This window comes from Pinus tabuliformis, chromosome 5_2 (genome assembly GCF_031772625.1).
Source record: "Pinus tabuliformis cultivar Carrire ecotype Pingquan chromosome 5_2, CPIR1, whole genome shotgun sequence".
Lineage (NCBI taxonomy): Eukaryota > Viridiplantae > Streptophyta > Pinopsida > Pinales > Pinaceae > Pinus > Pinus tabuliformis.
Window position 1 is genome coordinate 666,658,015 of NC_142306.1, and position 15,603 is coordinate 666,673,617.

At 37.3% G+C, this 15,603-nt stretch overlaps 1 protein-coding gene and 1 pseudogene across 1 annotated transcript; both read right to left on the reverse strand.

The window, feature by feature from the left end:
* Nucleotides 1–2,246: 2,246 nt before the first annotated feature.
* On the reverse strand, nt 2,247–3,225 carry LOC149160841 (uncharacterized). Its single transcript, XM_089434721.1, has 2 exons — nt 3,163–3,225; nt 2,247–3,056 (listed from the first exon to the last, which is right to left on the reverse strand). The coding sequence occupies exons 1-2, from the start codon at nt 3,223–3,225 to the stop codon at nt 2,457–2,459; spliced, it is 663 nt and encodes a 220-aa protein (XP_089290847.1). The 3' UTR covers nt 2,247–2,456.
* Nucleotides 3,226–3,676: 451 nt separating this feature from the next.
* Nucleotides 3,677–15,603, reverse strand: part of LOC149160842 (nucleosome assembly protein 1;2-like) — a 32,002-nt pseudogene continuing 20,075 nt past the window's right edge.

Below are 15,603 nucleotides of genomic sequence, written 5' to 3' on the forward strand. Positions count from 1 at the left end.
GCGGCTTGCACTCAGTAACCTGGACTTCCCGGGAGGTCACCCATCTCAGATCGCCTCTGGCTCAAGCGCGCTTAACTGTGGAGTTTTCCCCACAATCAAGCCCACTTAGCTTAATACCCAATTTGCAAAACCTTAGCAAGTATTGTGCCTCATGAACCATTCAAGTAGAGTTCCCTTCACTCTTTTGAATTAAGTATTGGGGTTTTTGCAGTGCATTATATTAGATATCATTTTGGGATTCAACTGCGTTAAGTAAGTCATTCATCTATGACCATTTTCATGAGAGGTAGTCGTAACTGACTAATTTTTCATAGTTTTTGGATAGTCCACTTAGCACATATTGCATTGGGTGATGCTCACGGGGGTGAAGAAGTGGGATTGAAACTAGATAAATGAATCACATAGTGTCAATCATCACTTCCGTGGCTTGCACCTGGTAACGAGGACTTCTCGAGAGGTCACCCATCCCAGATCGCCTCTAGCTCAAGCACGCTTAACTGTGGAGTTTTCCCCACAATCAAGCCCACTTAGCTTGCTACCCCATTTGCAAAACCTTAGCAAGTATTGTGCCTCATGAACCATTCAAGTAGAGTTCATGAGGCACAATACTTGCTAAGGTTTTGCAAATGGGGTAGCAAGCTAAGTGGGCTTGATTGTGGGGAAAACTCCATAGTTAAGCGCGCTTAAGCCAGAGGCAATATGGGGTGGGTGACCTCCTGGGAAGTCCTGGTTACCGGGTGCAAGCCCCGGAAGTGATGATTGACACTATGTGATTCATTTCTCTAGTTTCAATCTCACTTCTTCACCCCTCGATGCAATGAGAAGTGATGATTGACACTATGTGATTCATTTCTCTAGTTTCAATCCCACTTCTTCACCCCTTGATACAATGAGAAGTGATGATTGACACTATGTGATTCATTTCTCTAGTTTCAATCCCGCTTCTCCACCCTTGTGAGCATCACCCGATGCAATGAGAAGTGATGATTGACACTATGTGATTCATTTCTCTAGTTTCAATTTCACTTCTTCACCCTTGTTGTGATTCATTTCTCTAGTTTCAATCTCACTTCTTCACCCCTGTGAGCATCGCCCGGTGCAATGAGAAATTAGATGCAATGAGAAGTGATGATTGACACTATGTGATTCTAAGTATGGGGGATTTACGCAGTGCATTATATTAGATATCATTTTTGGGATTCAACTGCGTTAAGTAAGTCATTCAAATGTATGACCATTTCCATGAGAGGTAGTCGTAACTGACTAATTTCTCATGATTTTGAATAGTTCACTTAGCACTCATTGCATCGGGTGATGCTCACAGGGGTGAAGAAGTGGGATTGAAACTAGTGAAATGTGGAGAACGAATCACATAGCATCAATCATCACTTAAGCGCGCTTGAGCCAGAGGAGTTCTGGGATGGGTGACCTCCTGGGAAGTCCTGGTTACCGGGTGCAAGCCCCGGAAGTGATGATTGATGCTATGTGATTCGTTCTCCACATTTCACTAGTTTCAATCCCACTTCTTCACCCCTGTGAGCATCACCCGATGCAATGAGTGCTAAGTGAACTATTCAAAATCATGAGAAATTAGTCAGTTACGACTACCTCTCATGGAAATGGTCATACATTTGAATGACTTACTTAACGCAGTTGAATCCCAAAAATGATATCTAATACTATGTGATTCATTTCTCTAGTTTCAATCCCATTTCTTCACAAGGATGCAATGAGAAGTGATGATTGACGCTATGTGATTCATTTCTCTAGTTTCAATCCCACTTCTTCACCCTTGTGAGCATCACCCAATGCAATGAGAAATTAGATGCAATGAGAAGTGATGATTGACACTATCATCACTATGTGATTCATTTCTCTAGTTTCAATCCCACTTCTTCACAGGGATGCAATGAGAAATTAGATGCAATGAGAAGTGATGATTAACACTATGTGATTCATTTCTCTAGTTTCAATCCCACTACTTCACCCTTGTGAGCATCACCCGATGCAATGAGAAATTAATCAATTACGACTACCTCTCATGAAAATGGTCATAATGACTTACTTACGAAACGCAATACTTAAAAAGTAAACATACCATCTTACATTTTATAATCCAATTTATAAATATAAGTTTTTTTTATTTGGTTATATTGCCATTTTTATTTTATTCCCTTTTTATTTCTCTTCCGGGAGATATTGGAAAGTTCAGAGTGGAAAGAGTGGAAATAATTGTAAGATGAAACTTTAAAACTATAACTATATTTATCATATTGTAAAACGTCATGGCGTATTTGTGGACGGTACCCACGTGAACGTCAGGCGTCCCACCATTCTTATTCTTACAAACTATATGTCTGACCAGAGAGACAAACCTGCAAACAAACAGACTACATGGCTACTACAACACATCACACAGATGTACAGGGAAGGCTGCAAAAGTTACATAGATGATGTTAGAGAGCGAGGACGAGACCAGGCATGGAATCAGCGTTGGATTTAAGGAGTTCGCTCTGCCACAGGGGCACCGAACACCTCTGAATCTGCTCTGTTTCTTCCAGCGTGGAGGCCGAGGAAGAAGGCGGGTTGAACTCCGTTACAACAAGGGAGGTGTTGAAGTACTCTCTCAGCTCAGTGACAGTGCAATCTGCATTGTCCAGAGTCCAGACGTGAACCCAGTACACGGATTCGTCCTCGCGACCTTCCACCACCACCAGGTTGTGACTGAGCGCGGTGATGGAATCGGGGACGAAGGAAAAACGAGTGTGCGTGCAGCGGCCGGTGAGCAGCCGCATCAAGTGCTGGCAGGAGGGGGGCCCGTGGAACCACCACTCCAAGTGAGGAGCCAAAATCCTCTGCACCGTTTTTGCATCGCCCGACCCCAGCGCCTCGTACAGCCGCCTTACCACCTTTTTGTTCTTCTTCTCCACTGCAGTCGCAGCCCTCAATATATTCGTCTTCGCCAGCTCTGAACGCGAACGAAAAACTGAAACAGAAACAAAGACAAAGAGCAGAGCAGGTGGAGATTCGGAGAATGAACAAACCAATGGAATGCGCTCGGAAAATACAGACGGAATCCAGAACGGGTGGATGGCTACTTATGGTTGAAAGTTTGATGAGGGACAAATTTGAGTGCGATCCAGTTCAGCAAGACATTCAGACAAGAGTGAATGGCATGCGGGCACGAGCCCGCATGGCATGTGGTGCCAATCTGTCAGCTGTCATTGTCTACATGGCAGATCACAAATACACAAAGTGACAACTTCATGGAACATCGAATTGTCACGTATCATACATTTGCCTCGTGGTACCCCAGATATGGATCCACAAACCGATTTCATAAACTGTAAACCATGGCCCACTTAGACTCCCTTGACAGTAACACCCCTGACGCTGACGACACCATGAGATGGATTGTTGGATTGTTAGCTCACCACTTTATATTTAGCTTTTTTTTTAAGAGTAGCGTTGCCTCAGCAATTGCAGAAACCAGCTATCGAGATTAAATCCATGGAGTAGTTAGAAAGTGGAGACAGTCGTTAGTTTTACATCATCAAATTTTCTACAAGGATCTTGTTACTAACCAGGGAAGGATCTTGTTACTAACCAGGGAAGGTTCATTTTACTAACCAGGGAAGGTTCGTAGCAAGTTCCTGCCAATGAGCCGTGCACAGACTCAAAACCCATATACGAATGATTTTGCAGCGTCCCAACTTGCAAATTCTGCTACTGAAATTATTATAATGGTTATTGTTGTAACTGAGATCTTTGTTGTGGAAGTGTGTGTAAACACTGTTGATGCTGCTGTAGAATACGTTGCTGCTGCGGTAGTATGAGATTCATCTGAAGTTGTATGCGTTGAGATGGCAGCTTTGAGAGCTGCAATAGTTGCTACTGTTGTTAATATTGCAGAAGCAATGAGAAATAGAATCTCTAATGAAAGAATCCTATAAAATAACTATTACACCACCTTGATTCCAACAAAATGTTAGCACTAAATGAACTTCAACTCACTACTTTACTGTAAATGAGACATGAATTCCTTTTATAATCATTGCCATATTAAAGGTGATCAAAAAAGTGTTTCCACATTCTCTCTAACCAACGTGAAAAGTTTAGCTCATTATGAAAACGTATCTGAAGCTTCATTGTCAAGGACTTCCATGCACTCCCTCTGTTCAGATTGCACTTTTAACTTTTACCCTGTTTTACATACCAGAGGAATTAAGAGATAGTTACATTCAATTTTACCTCTCTTTTTCTGCACCTAGGTAAATGCATATATGTTCAAAGATTGATCACCACTTGTTAATGAGGACAAAAAGTGTACGTCTCTTCTAGATGAAAAGTTGAAGCCCCTTAAAACTTAATACATGTAGTGGGGGTCTATTCTTGTAAGGTGCCCAAGGACCAAACTCTAATGTTGTATTAACTAACTGTTTTTTGTCAAGTCCGTCGGTGTTGTTTTAGGCTTTAAACCAATTAATAATTACACTTTCAAGGGAGCAAACCTTGAGAAAAAAATATATGATAAGGGCTCGTATTTTAGTATAAGACTTCCTTTCTTAGTATAAGACCAAAAGTTACATAAATAGACTTACATAGTAGGATAAATAAAATTGAAGATTCTATTAAATGCTAATAGGAATATTTGGGATAACATGTGTTTGTGGGGACAAAATTATTAGAAACCAATACATTTTTTTAGTGAAGCAATATATTCTGTCATATAAAACTATATGTCATGTAGTTGTGTAAACTCATCTTCTCTTTTTTTTTTTATTATTATACTAATATTGTATCTTATATCTTTGTTGTTGGCACCATGTGTCCAGTGTAATGCATCTCATATAAAAGAACAAACAAAAAGTTTATTCAAAATTTTACTAAAAATATTAAAAATAAAAAATATTTGCAAATCAAGAAACACTAGCATTTTAAATTTGATTTCTCCTGCAGAACAATGATATTAAGTATGTATAATAGGTTGGCCACATTGCACAATAAGCTACTCCAAGTATGAAGTGAAGTCCAGAGCCTTCATGGGCATTTTCTCGAAAAAAAATTAAATCATATGAAGAAGGTAAATCAAACCTAATTGAAAGCCCTGGTATTAATTTTGTCGTTGTGTGTGCCTATAATTTAGGATGGCTATTATTAGATGTCATAGTTTGTTGGAACCTTCAATTGTTGCTTGTCGGTCTTCTAGTTAATCCTTTGTCACTCTACCTAAGAGAACGTAGGTATTCATAATTGAAGGAAGAACAATAAATTTGGATATATCTTGTTGAGTATGTTGAGTATGAAAATTCATTTTTGATTGCAGCCAACCAAGATTTCTCAAAGATATAAATATAGATATAGAAGTGAACTAAGGAATTGTTTTGAAGGCAAGAGGTAAGAAATGATACACTTGGTGAAGCAACATCTTAAGCTAATTATTACAACTGAAAATTGAGCAAGATAATTCAAAATGTGACTTGGCAATGGGAATGGTGAAGAAAATATAGGCTTCCTTGTAAGAACCTAACAAGCTATTACAACAAAAAATTGAGTTGGATATGATAAAAATTGAAAAATTGTAATGTAACAACCCAACAAGCTATTACAACAAAAAATTGAGTAGGATATAATAAAAAATCAGAATCCGTAATACTAATTATAAAAGAAATAAAGGTTGCAATTAAGTAACCCAAGATGACCAACAAGCTAGAGGAAGGGCTTCTAGCCAAGATACTCGAGGAAGGATGAATAATATGTTCTAGGCCAATGAACTTGTGGAGAACATGACACCATATCATACCACAGTTAAATTCTTGTTTATATTTAATTTTTTATTATGATATTGCTCCCAAAATCTAAATTATTCAAGTAAATTTATCCACTATAGTGTTTTCATTTAATTCACTTATTGAGCAAAGGGACAACACCTTAATTGATTTCAAAGGCCCATATCACATTGTGTATGGATACACTCACTATTCAGAATACTATTCATGATGTTAATCTTTGGTAACCACCATTAGTTTAATTGAGCCCTAATTTTGGATGTTACAACATTAATAATTCATTCTAAGATTCTAGGATATTACACTATGGTTATGATGGGCATCTTAAAACAAATGCAATTTCTAGATTCTCTAATGTGATTTGCTTGCATAATAGACCTAGTGTTTTGGCTCATATTAGACACATAGTGAAACATTACTAACAATCTATACATGCTATGAGATATTTATAATAATTGATGGGTTACACTTGAATATCATCTTATACTTTTCCAAGTTGTACATAAACAACAGGTTTATGGAATAAATTTGGGCATTGGCTTGAAACATTGTTCCATAATAACTCAGATATCCTAATTTCTTTCATTGCTACTTCAAGGTATGGAAATCATTATGTATACCTTGGAATAGCAATTAAAATTATTCAATATGATCTCACATTCCAATAAGTACTATATTGCATTGGGATATAGTTCAATAGTGGTTGTCCTAGCCTTGTTTAGAGTTAGTTCTTCTCATAGAGCAGTGATTCTAGGTAACAACTTTATCCCATTCCTTTCTTGTTGCGCTTTTGCTTAGGTTGGCATGCCCCATGCCACTGGACGAAGATAGGAGAAAGGGTGCGGCCAAACCAAACATTTGGTTCTTTGTCATCAATTTCAATGACTCTTCCATGATTTATCTCCTAGCAAGAATAATGTTCCTTGAATAAGACTTTTTAACTATGCAGTGATTTTGTGTCATACATAATGTATGTTTTCTCAGGGTAGGAAACAAAGGAGAAATACTCTAAAAGAGTGAATGATACGTCATCTTCTTCATCAATGTCTTTTAAGTCATCCAGTTGGTAAGCCTCTCCAATAAACCATTACACAACATATGGAATTATTTTATACGTTATAGTTAAATTGCAATACATACACAAAAGCATAGCACATAATGAGAATATAAACAAGTAGAGATCAAAAACAACAAAAAACCATTTTCAAGCAAGAATATGACCCAATGGCATAGTCATGCTCCATCAGATCTTGGAGGTGTTGAAATTGTAGCAAGAAATGTCTCATTTTTTATTTCTACCTTAATTAAAATTAAGAAAATTTGAATTTCCACATTAGCAGACAAGTTGGAGGAGTTAACTGAGGTAACATAACACTTGTCACTCAATTAAGAACACTCAATTCAAGTTAATGAGTTGAAGTTCAGTGTGCTTGAGTTGACTACTGAAAAATAGGAGTCTAGGTTAGTTAATTCGAGTTAGGGGTATGAAGTTTAGTTGTGTGCAATGGGTTCCTAAATTTTAGGAGCCTAGGTTGAGTTAATTTTAGTTGTAGTAATATAATTCAATTAAATTGAGTTATGTTCAGTTAAACTAGTTCTAATTCTTGGAGGAATTAGTGGAAGGTCAAGTTGTGGAAGTGGAACTTTAATTACACTTAGTGATCAACCAGGTAACTAATCAATTAACCTAAATTAGCTCATGTATGTAGAGAATTTGAGTTACCTAGTTGAGATGCATATATCAAGGTGGTGTACTATCAGTTGTAGACTATTCCCATGTGTACAGGTGGTGCATGTAATCAGAGATTGACCTAAGGCTATTGCACAATTCCTTGGTGTGAAATTCCTAAAAAATAGGGGAAATTTACCAATGGAACATTGCAAGGAAATAGGAGCTTGGGAAGGCTTGAGATTCACTAACTGTTGACTAGGTTCAGTCAGTCAGGCAGAGGGATAGACTATACACTTGCAGGGTGTGCTTAGGCTTGAGCAAGCATTGTATTTGTTCTCTATTCTATGATTAATGCAATACATATAGGAAGGGGTTTTGAGCAGTTTCTTTCCCCTATATAAATCTTTGTGTATGTGTGTTAAATCTTTGTGCATGTTTATGATATGTGTTCTCGATCGTGAATTTCTTTCTGCGTATGAGAAGAGTATATTTGAGTCTTATGATTTAGTAAATTTCATGAGCACTTTTAGATCTACATAGAATTTCTACATGGTCTCAGCGCATGATTCACATAAGAAAAGATATTTCTAAGTTGTCACTATAGGAGGTTCAAGGCTGCAAATCAGGTTGCAGGTTTTCTTCGAGACTAAGAAAATGGATTTTAATGGACTAAGGCTTAAGTATTCTCTTGAGGGTAGCGTGAATTATATTGCATGGAAGGACCACATGGAGGAAATACTAGAGGATGATGGGTTGAAGGAATTCATTGATAATGATATTCCGAAACCAACAACATTTTGACTCAAGGGATCTAACAGAATGGAAGAAGTGTGTTGTTAAGGTGGGGAGGATCATATTAGAGGGAATACGAGACCATATTGTCTCTAATATCCATGGGAAAGAGACTCTATATGCAATGTGGCAAGCGTTGACAGATTTGTTCCAGAATAGTAGTGATCACAGGAAATTGCCACTCAAGGACAAGCTTAGAAATATCAAGATGCAGAGGAACAAGACCATTCCACAATACCTTATCGGGTTCACACAATGTCGTGATGAACTTGGTGAAGTTGGGGTTACTATAGTAGAGGATGATTTGGTAAGCCTAACCCTTCTAGGCCTTCCCAAGAGCTGCCACAGCTACTAAGACTCAATGAATGGGAGGGAGAAACTATCAAATTGGGAGCGCCTATAGTCCGACTTGGTGTAGGATGAAATAAGTTGAAATACCAGAGATGGGACCTCATCCAAAGAAGAGGAAGAGGACTTTTCATTAGTGAGCAAAGGGAAGAAGGCCAAGGGGAAGAAGTCCCAAAGTGAGGATAATTCTAGCCAAGAGGGAAAGAAGAAAGACTTGTCCAAAATCAAGTGCTTTCACTGTCATGAATTTGGGCACTATGCCACAAAGTGTCCACACAAGAAGGAAAGAAAGAAGTATCATGTAGTAGCAGCAACAAGTGAAGTTTTGGCTTCACAATTCAAGCTTGACTTTGCTCTTATCGCATGCATGGCGAGCATAGTGATGGGGAGCATGTAGTACGTGGACAACAGTGCCTCATTCCATATGACGAGGAATAAAGATTTTTCAATGACTTGGAGGAGAAATATCTCCAGATGAACATTGAGTTTGGACATGCCGGAAGGTACAGTTCGATCGGGATTGGTATAGTCACCTTTTATAGGGAGTCGAGCTCCCCTTTCAGGATCAAGGATGTGATGTTTTTTCCGGGTCTAAAGAAAAATCTCGTCTCCATTGCAGTTTTGGAAGACCACGGTTACAATGTGATCTTCAGCAAAGGAAATGAATTCCTAAGTCACACAACCATGGGATAGGTGAAGCAGACCGGGGTTCGATTCAAGAACCTGTATGCACTTGAGGTAGAAGATACATGAAAAGACTTGAGGAGAAAAGAAGAGACTAGAGATATGGTGGTTGATAGGGAGCATGTTAGACCTCTCAACATGTAGCCTTAGAATAAGCCTCGAGAAGTTGTGGAGCAGCCACAAATGGAGAAGTAGACAGGAAGCAGAGTGGAGACCTCCACTCAAGCAGAGGCCTATAGCAAGGAGAGAGTTCATGATCTGAAATGACCATATACTAAATAGTGATGTAGAATTGATTAGCCATTAGTAATTTGAATGATAACCAAAAGCACGGAAAACAAGGAATACTGCTAGAGCAAACCACTTTACGATAGCTCATAAACCATAATTAAGATGCAAACAGAAGTGTAAATAGTGAAAACACAGATATACTAGACAACGATATTGATTACGGAGTTCGTCCCTGATGGACTACGTCTCCGGGTCCGCTTTCAAGATGGGCAACCATTTTTATTAGGAATGAGAAGAAGAAGTGGATTACATAGTGATTTAGTCAGAGTGAACTTGCACACAGGAAATTCTAACCTCTGTCATCAGATAGCTTTCTGAACCAGCTTTCCAACTCCGCTTACGGTTTCCAAATCCGACTCCTGATGCTCTCGAAACACTAAAAAAAAAAATCGCCTCTATCTCTCCAGAACCTGCACATGAAAACTGAAAACACTCCTTCGTTCTCCAATGGACAATTATGACTTTTATAGGCCTACAAATGCATAATAACCTCCTTGAATTCCTTAAAGGATGAATAAGTTGACTTCTTGGGTTGATTTTGGTGACATAGGAACACCTTTAGGCCTAGTCATGGTCCTCATATTAATACAAAACCAATTTACAAACAAAAAACCCAAAAATACTTTGTTATAACCCCGCTGACCGTTAGTTGTTTGCTAACTGTATGGAAAAGTGAACAACGCATGTGAACAGTCAGCTTGAATTGCGGTTTAGATGGCAGAGGTTCCGCTTTGTGGTTACGGTGACAGTGGCGGTGGTAGTCACATGCTGTGGTTTGCTCCACGGTCTTTGCTGCAGTTAATGGAACCTCTGACAAGTGCTAACCGTAGCTATTTCCCCCTTATCCGCTCACATGAACCTGGTTCCAACGCGGCTAACCAACTGTGGTTAGTGCCTGACTGTTGGCTAACTCTGATGATCTATCTCCACAACGCTCACATGGCACATAGTCCCGCTGCGGCTTAGTCCAGTGGTTAGGACTATTATGTGTTTTAATTTGTAATGTTTTTGTATTACAATGTTTAAACATAGGAATAGGTCGAGGGGTATTGTATTAGGTTTTACCACTAGGGTTTAGGATTTTAATGGTTTTCAATGTAGATTAGGACTTAGGTAATGGATTAATACATGTTTTGTAATGTATTAGGACTTTAATACATGGTTTTGATTTAGCTTAGGATTTGGATGGTTTAGCATAGGATCCTTTTAGGGTAACAAATGATAATAAGATATCTAGGAGTTAGGGTTTAGGTCCAGGCTTAGGTTTTAGGTTTCATTTAAGTTTTCAAGACCCATGTCGACTCTGCACAGTGACATCGGCGAAACTGAAGCCTTTACCAAATGATTGACCCTTGTACATCTTTGTGGTCTCCGTGCGACATTCGTCAACATTGCACGACGACAACCATCACAACTTTGAAACTGACACTAGTGGTGACGACGACAAGACTATGTTGTCGACCAGGTACTTTAACTCGAATCCTTTTACACAATCAACTATATCAACCATAAATTCTACAAATTCAAATGACAAAACACATGTCGTCGACCAAACCCTAGCAAAACTGTCGATGACATAAGTCGACAGCCAGGCACAACATCACATCAACTAAACGCCATGAAACCATAACATTACCTAAACAACCTCATCATAACCAACACTGTCGATCTGTCGAAGCTGAACTGAAGCGATGATGACACTAAACAACACTCATGAATACTGATGAGGACACTTTGAACACATGTGCAATTGGATCGATGGATCCTCCTAGATCAGTTCGAGTGAAGTGGGAAGAGGGAGCACATTCAACTATGCCTTCAGGAGTGAGGTGGAGTGATGTCGATCCTTAGTCCAAGAGTTGCAGAAATTTGGGGAGGGTCCATTGAGTCATTCTCCTCATGGATCATTACCTTGTTACAGGGGCCCACAATATTCAGTAGCAGGAGGATAAGTGTCAATCAGATACTGAGGAGTGTTGAGAAGAGAGCAGGAGGCTCCATAGCAGAGTCAACAACAACACAGTTTTCCCAGTAGACAATTGGAGACATAGTTGATTCAGTTTGTTTCTTTTTATGCTTCTAAGTTGCAGATGTTGTAGTAGTAGCAACAACAGTGAGAGGTGTTTCATGAAATACATTTCATAGGTTGATGATAAGGGTGGTTGATAATCCCTTTCTTTCTTAGAGGGAGTGTTGAAATTACAACAAGAAAAGTCTCAATTTTGATTTTTACCTTAATTAAAATTGAGAAAATTTGAATTTCCACATCAGCAGACAACTTGGAGGAGTTAACTAGGGTGACATAGCACTTTTCACTCAGTTAAGAACACTCAATTTGAGTTATTGAGTTGAAGTTCATTTTTCTTGAGTTGATTCCTAAAAAATAGGAGTCTAGCTCAGTTAATTCGAGTTAGGGGCATGGAGTTCATTTGTGTGTAGTGGATTCCTAAATTTTAGGATCCTAGGTTGAGTTAATTTTAGTTGTAGCAATTTAATTCAGTTAAATTGATTTATGGTCAGTTAACTAGTTCTAACTATTAGAGGAACTAGTGGAAGGTTAAGTTTTGGAAGTGGAACTTCAACCACACTTGGTGATCAATGAGATAACTAATCAATCAACCTAAATTAGCTCATTCATGCAGAGAATTCGAGTTACCAAGTCGAGATGGAGATTTCAAGGCAGTGTACTACCAGTTGTAGACTATTCTCATGTGTCTAGGTGGTGCATGTAATCAGAGATCGACCTAAGGATATTCCACAATTCCTTGGTGTGAAATTCCTAAGAAATAGGAGAAATTTCCCAAGGGAACAATGCAAGGAAATAAGATCTTTGGAAGGATTGAAATTGGCTAAGTGTTAGCTAAGTTTAGTCAGTGAGGTAGCAGGAGAGACTATACACTTGCAGTGTGTGCTCAGGCTTGAGAAATCATTGTATTTGTTCTATATTCTTTGATAATTTAACGCAGTACAGATAGGAAGGGGTTTTGAATAGTTTCTTTCCCCTAGATAAATCTTTGTGTATGTATGTTAAATATTTGTGCATGTTTATGCTATGTGTTCTCGATCATGAATTCTTTTTCCGTAGATGAGTATAGTAGATTTGAGTCTTAAGTTTTAGTAAATTTCATGAGGATTTTCATATCTACATAGAATTTCTACGGGAGGTTCTTAGCATAAAAGGAAAGAAGAAGAAGAAGTCAAAATCGATAACTACTTCACGATATGAGATACCCGTGACTTCGATATCAACTAAAACATTATCCAATAGATAAAAATGATTTATAACATGAGCAACCACGAAAGGCATGTAATGCCACCATCCTCTTTACAACAAATAGCATGTTAAACTCAATGTATAAAACCACCATTCACTTACAATTTCTTCATTGAGTTCTTCGCCATCATATGGAACTTGTTGTGGACTAAAGAAATTAAAGAAGCTTCCACACTGTTCCGTTTGTGTCACGGGATTTTCATTTTTTTCTCCTTTCTTTGGCTTCTTCGTCATAATCCTTTGTGTTATATTTTTTTCCTAGATATTTGTCAATCTTTTTTCCTACAGAGTGAGAAAATCCTAGTTAACTATTGTGGCACTGAATGCCAAATGAAAACACTCATGTTTCAAGAGAATGTCTAGTTCATATTACCCTATTACTTGATCCAAAATGGGTTCATTGTCATCAATCATGTGGTAAGTCTTTGTCAACTACAAGCATTTTTCATGAGTCAAAAACATATTCGTTGTGATAAGTATTATGAAAAGAAAAACTATTTGAGTAAAATATTGATTGAAAATTTCAGGTGTCCCTTTACTTATTTTTCTTACCATAGAATTATTGAAAAAGGGATTTGTGTCAAAGTAGAATCAATCTTGAAACCCTTGGTGTTATCAATTCTACAACACTTAATATCCTTTAGATACTTCAAAGCACCTTTATCATGGTCTATTATCTAAAACCAATTATAAACCACAGAAACATCGCAATTCAATTTACTTGTATGAAAACTACTAGTAATTTATTACAACAAAAGTTTGAATTTCTAAAAGCCCAAGTTTTTCAATATTTCATGCATTAACCAAAACATGGAAAATTAAACTAGGACAAACAAAAAGGGAAACAATTTCACCCGTACCGAAATAATTTCATTCATCTTCATTGCAATGAGCCAAAACTTGGGAACTCCCGTTTCTAGAGAAAGAAAGCAAGTCAAAACGCAGGAACGATCTGAACAACAATGCATAATATTCAAATTGCGCTATAACTATCTTCAGATGGTACTATCCACAGGCTTCATTATAGGATACAATCACTATAGATGAATGGAAAAAAATACATAATTTATAATATTTGTTTACCTTCTATGTTCTTATCAGTTGAATTATTATTCTTAGTCTCATCCTTACTTTCAACATCAGTGATATAACCATTCACAATTTCATATCATTGGAGAACCATTTCAATAAGCTATCAAAGACTTGCACCACAAGTAAACATGACTCTAGAGAACTTGAAACAACCAACAATCACAGTAATGCAAGAGATTATGATGCATTATGATGAAATTTCAAGGAACAACTATGCAATGAGAAGAGTACCTTCAAATATATTTTTTCATACAACTTTTGATATTTAGCTTCCAACGTTGCACTTTCCTCAATTTATTTTTCTTCAAATTCATCATGTTTGTTCTGCAATATTAAAATATTTCAAAAACTTACATAACATACAAAAAAAATCTTGTCAAGAAAACATGCAAGAATCTACCATATGTTGCCATAGACTACTTTGCAAGACATTGATAGAGTAAGAAAATGCAATTTGTACGTATCATTTGAGTGTCATGGATCCTATATCAAGACTTGGGCCAATTTTGTTGTTTGAAATATATGCTCAAGCAAGGAACGCAGGGAAGTAACTATAATATAAAAAAATAGAAATTTTAATCAAAATTTGATTAAGCCAATTTAAACCAAGTTAGGTATGTAAAGAAGTTGAATGATGAACATAAACATATTTTATTGGAAATAGGGCCCTAATTGAAAACATTATTGCATGTATGTTTCTATGGCACAACTAAATTAATCTTCACATTATCACAAACGTTCCTCAACACAAAATAACTAACATGAAGTCAGTTGGGTGTTGTCAGGAATTGTTTCCATTCTCATAGCTTTCAATTTTAACCTTTACTACAAAGAAACCATAAATTAAGCTTGGGATCACCATTACAATTCAATAAGCAAATAAACACGTAGGTTTTATCATCTCAATAACCCATGCAACGAAAGTTACATTTAAATCAACCGTGTTTTAGATACCAAGCTCTAAGTTAACAAATAAATTTCTCAATTAAATAAATCTCCCTAAACACCACCTCTAGCTACCAAACATTTCCTATAAAAATAATTGAAGCGCCATAAAACTGGAGAATTTTTCCCATATGCACCTATGGTCAAAGGTGACTGCAATTTAGATTGAAACATAAAGCCTAGCTCAAGCTACTAAACATTTCTAATAAAAATAATTGCAATACCATAAAACTAGAGAAATTTTCCCAAATGTACCTGTGGGAAAAGGCGACTACCATTCAAAGTAAAACATGAATCCCCCAACAATGTATATGCCTTCAACTATAAACCGAACATAACCTTATGCATCATAAAAACTAAATAAATATGCCATAAAAACTCGAGAAATTTTCCCATATGTACATGTGGGAAAAGGTGATTGCAATTCAAACTAGACATGAAGCGCACAACCATGTTTGCGCCTTCAATTATAAACCCAACATAACCTTATTGTTATCCTCCTAACTTAGTTGAAATAGGAATGTTGATACATATGGGTTGTATGCACTCCACACATGCCTACCGAACAATTCATTTTATTTATTATTTTATTATTTTTATTTCTAATTTCAATTTTTACTCGTGCGTTAGGGTCAAAGCATGGAGCTAGGTTATACTTTTTGGTGAAATGAGGGCGTGTTTTGGTGAAAAATGGATACTTGATCGAGCAATTTTTA

Bases quoted from the DNA above. Each gene is read 5' to 3' on its own strand.
- LOC149160841 (XM_089434721.1), bottom strand. From the start codon at position 3,225: ATGACAGCTGACAGATTGGCACCACATGCCATGCGGGCTCGTGCCCGC. The intron at 3,057-3,162 runs GTCTGAATGTCT...GTATTTTCCGAG, and splicing joins CCCGCATGCCATTCACTCTT to CGCATTCCATTGGTTTGTTC.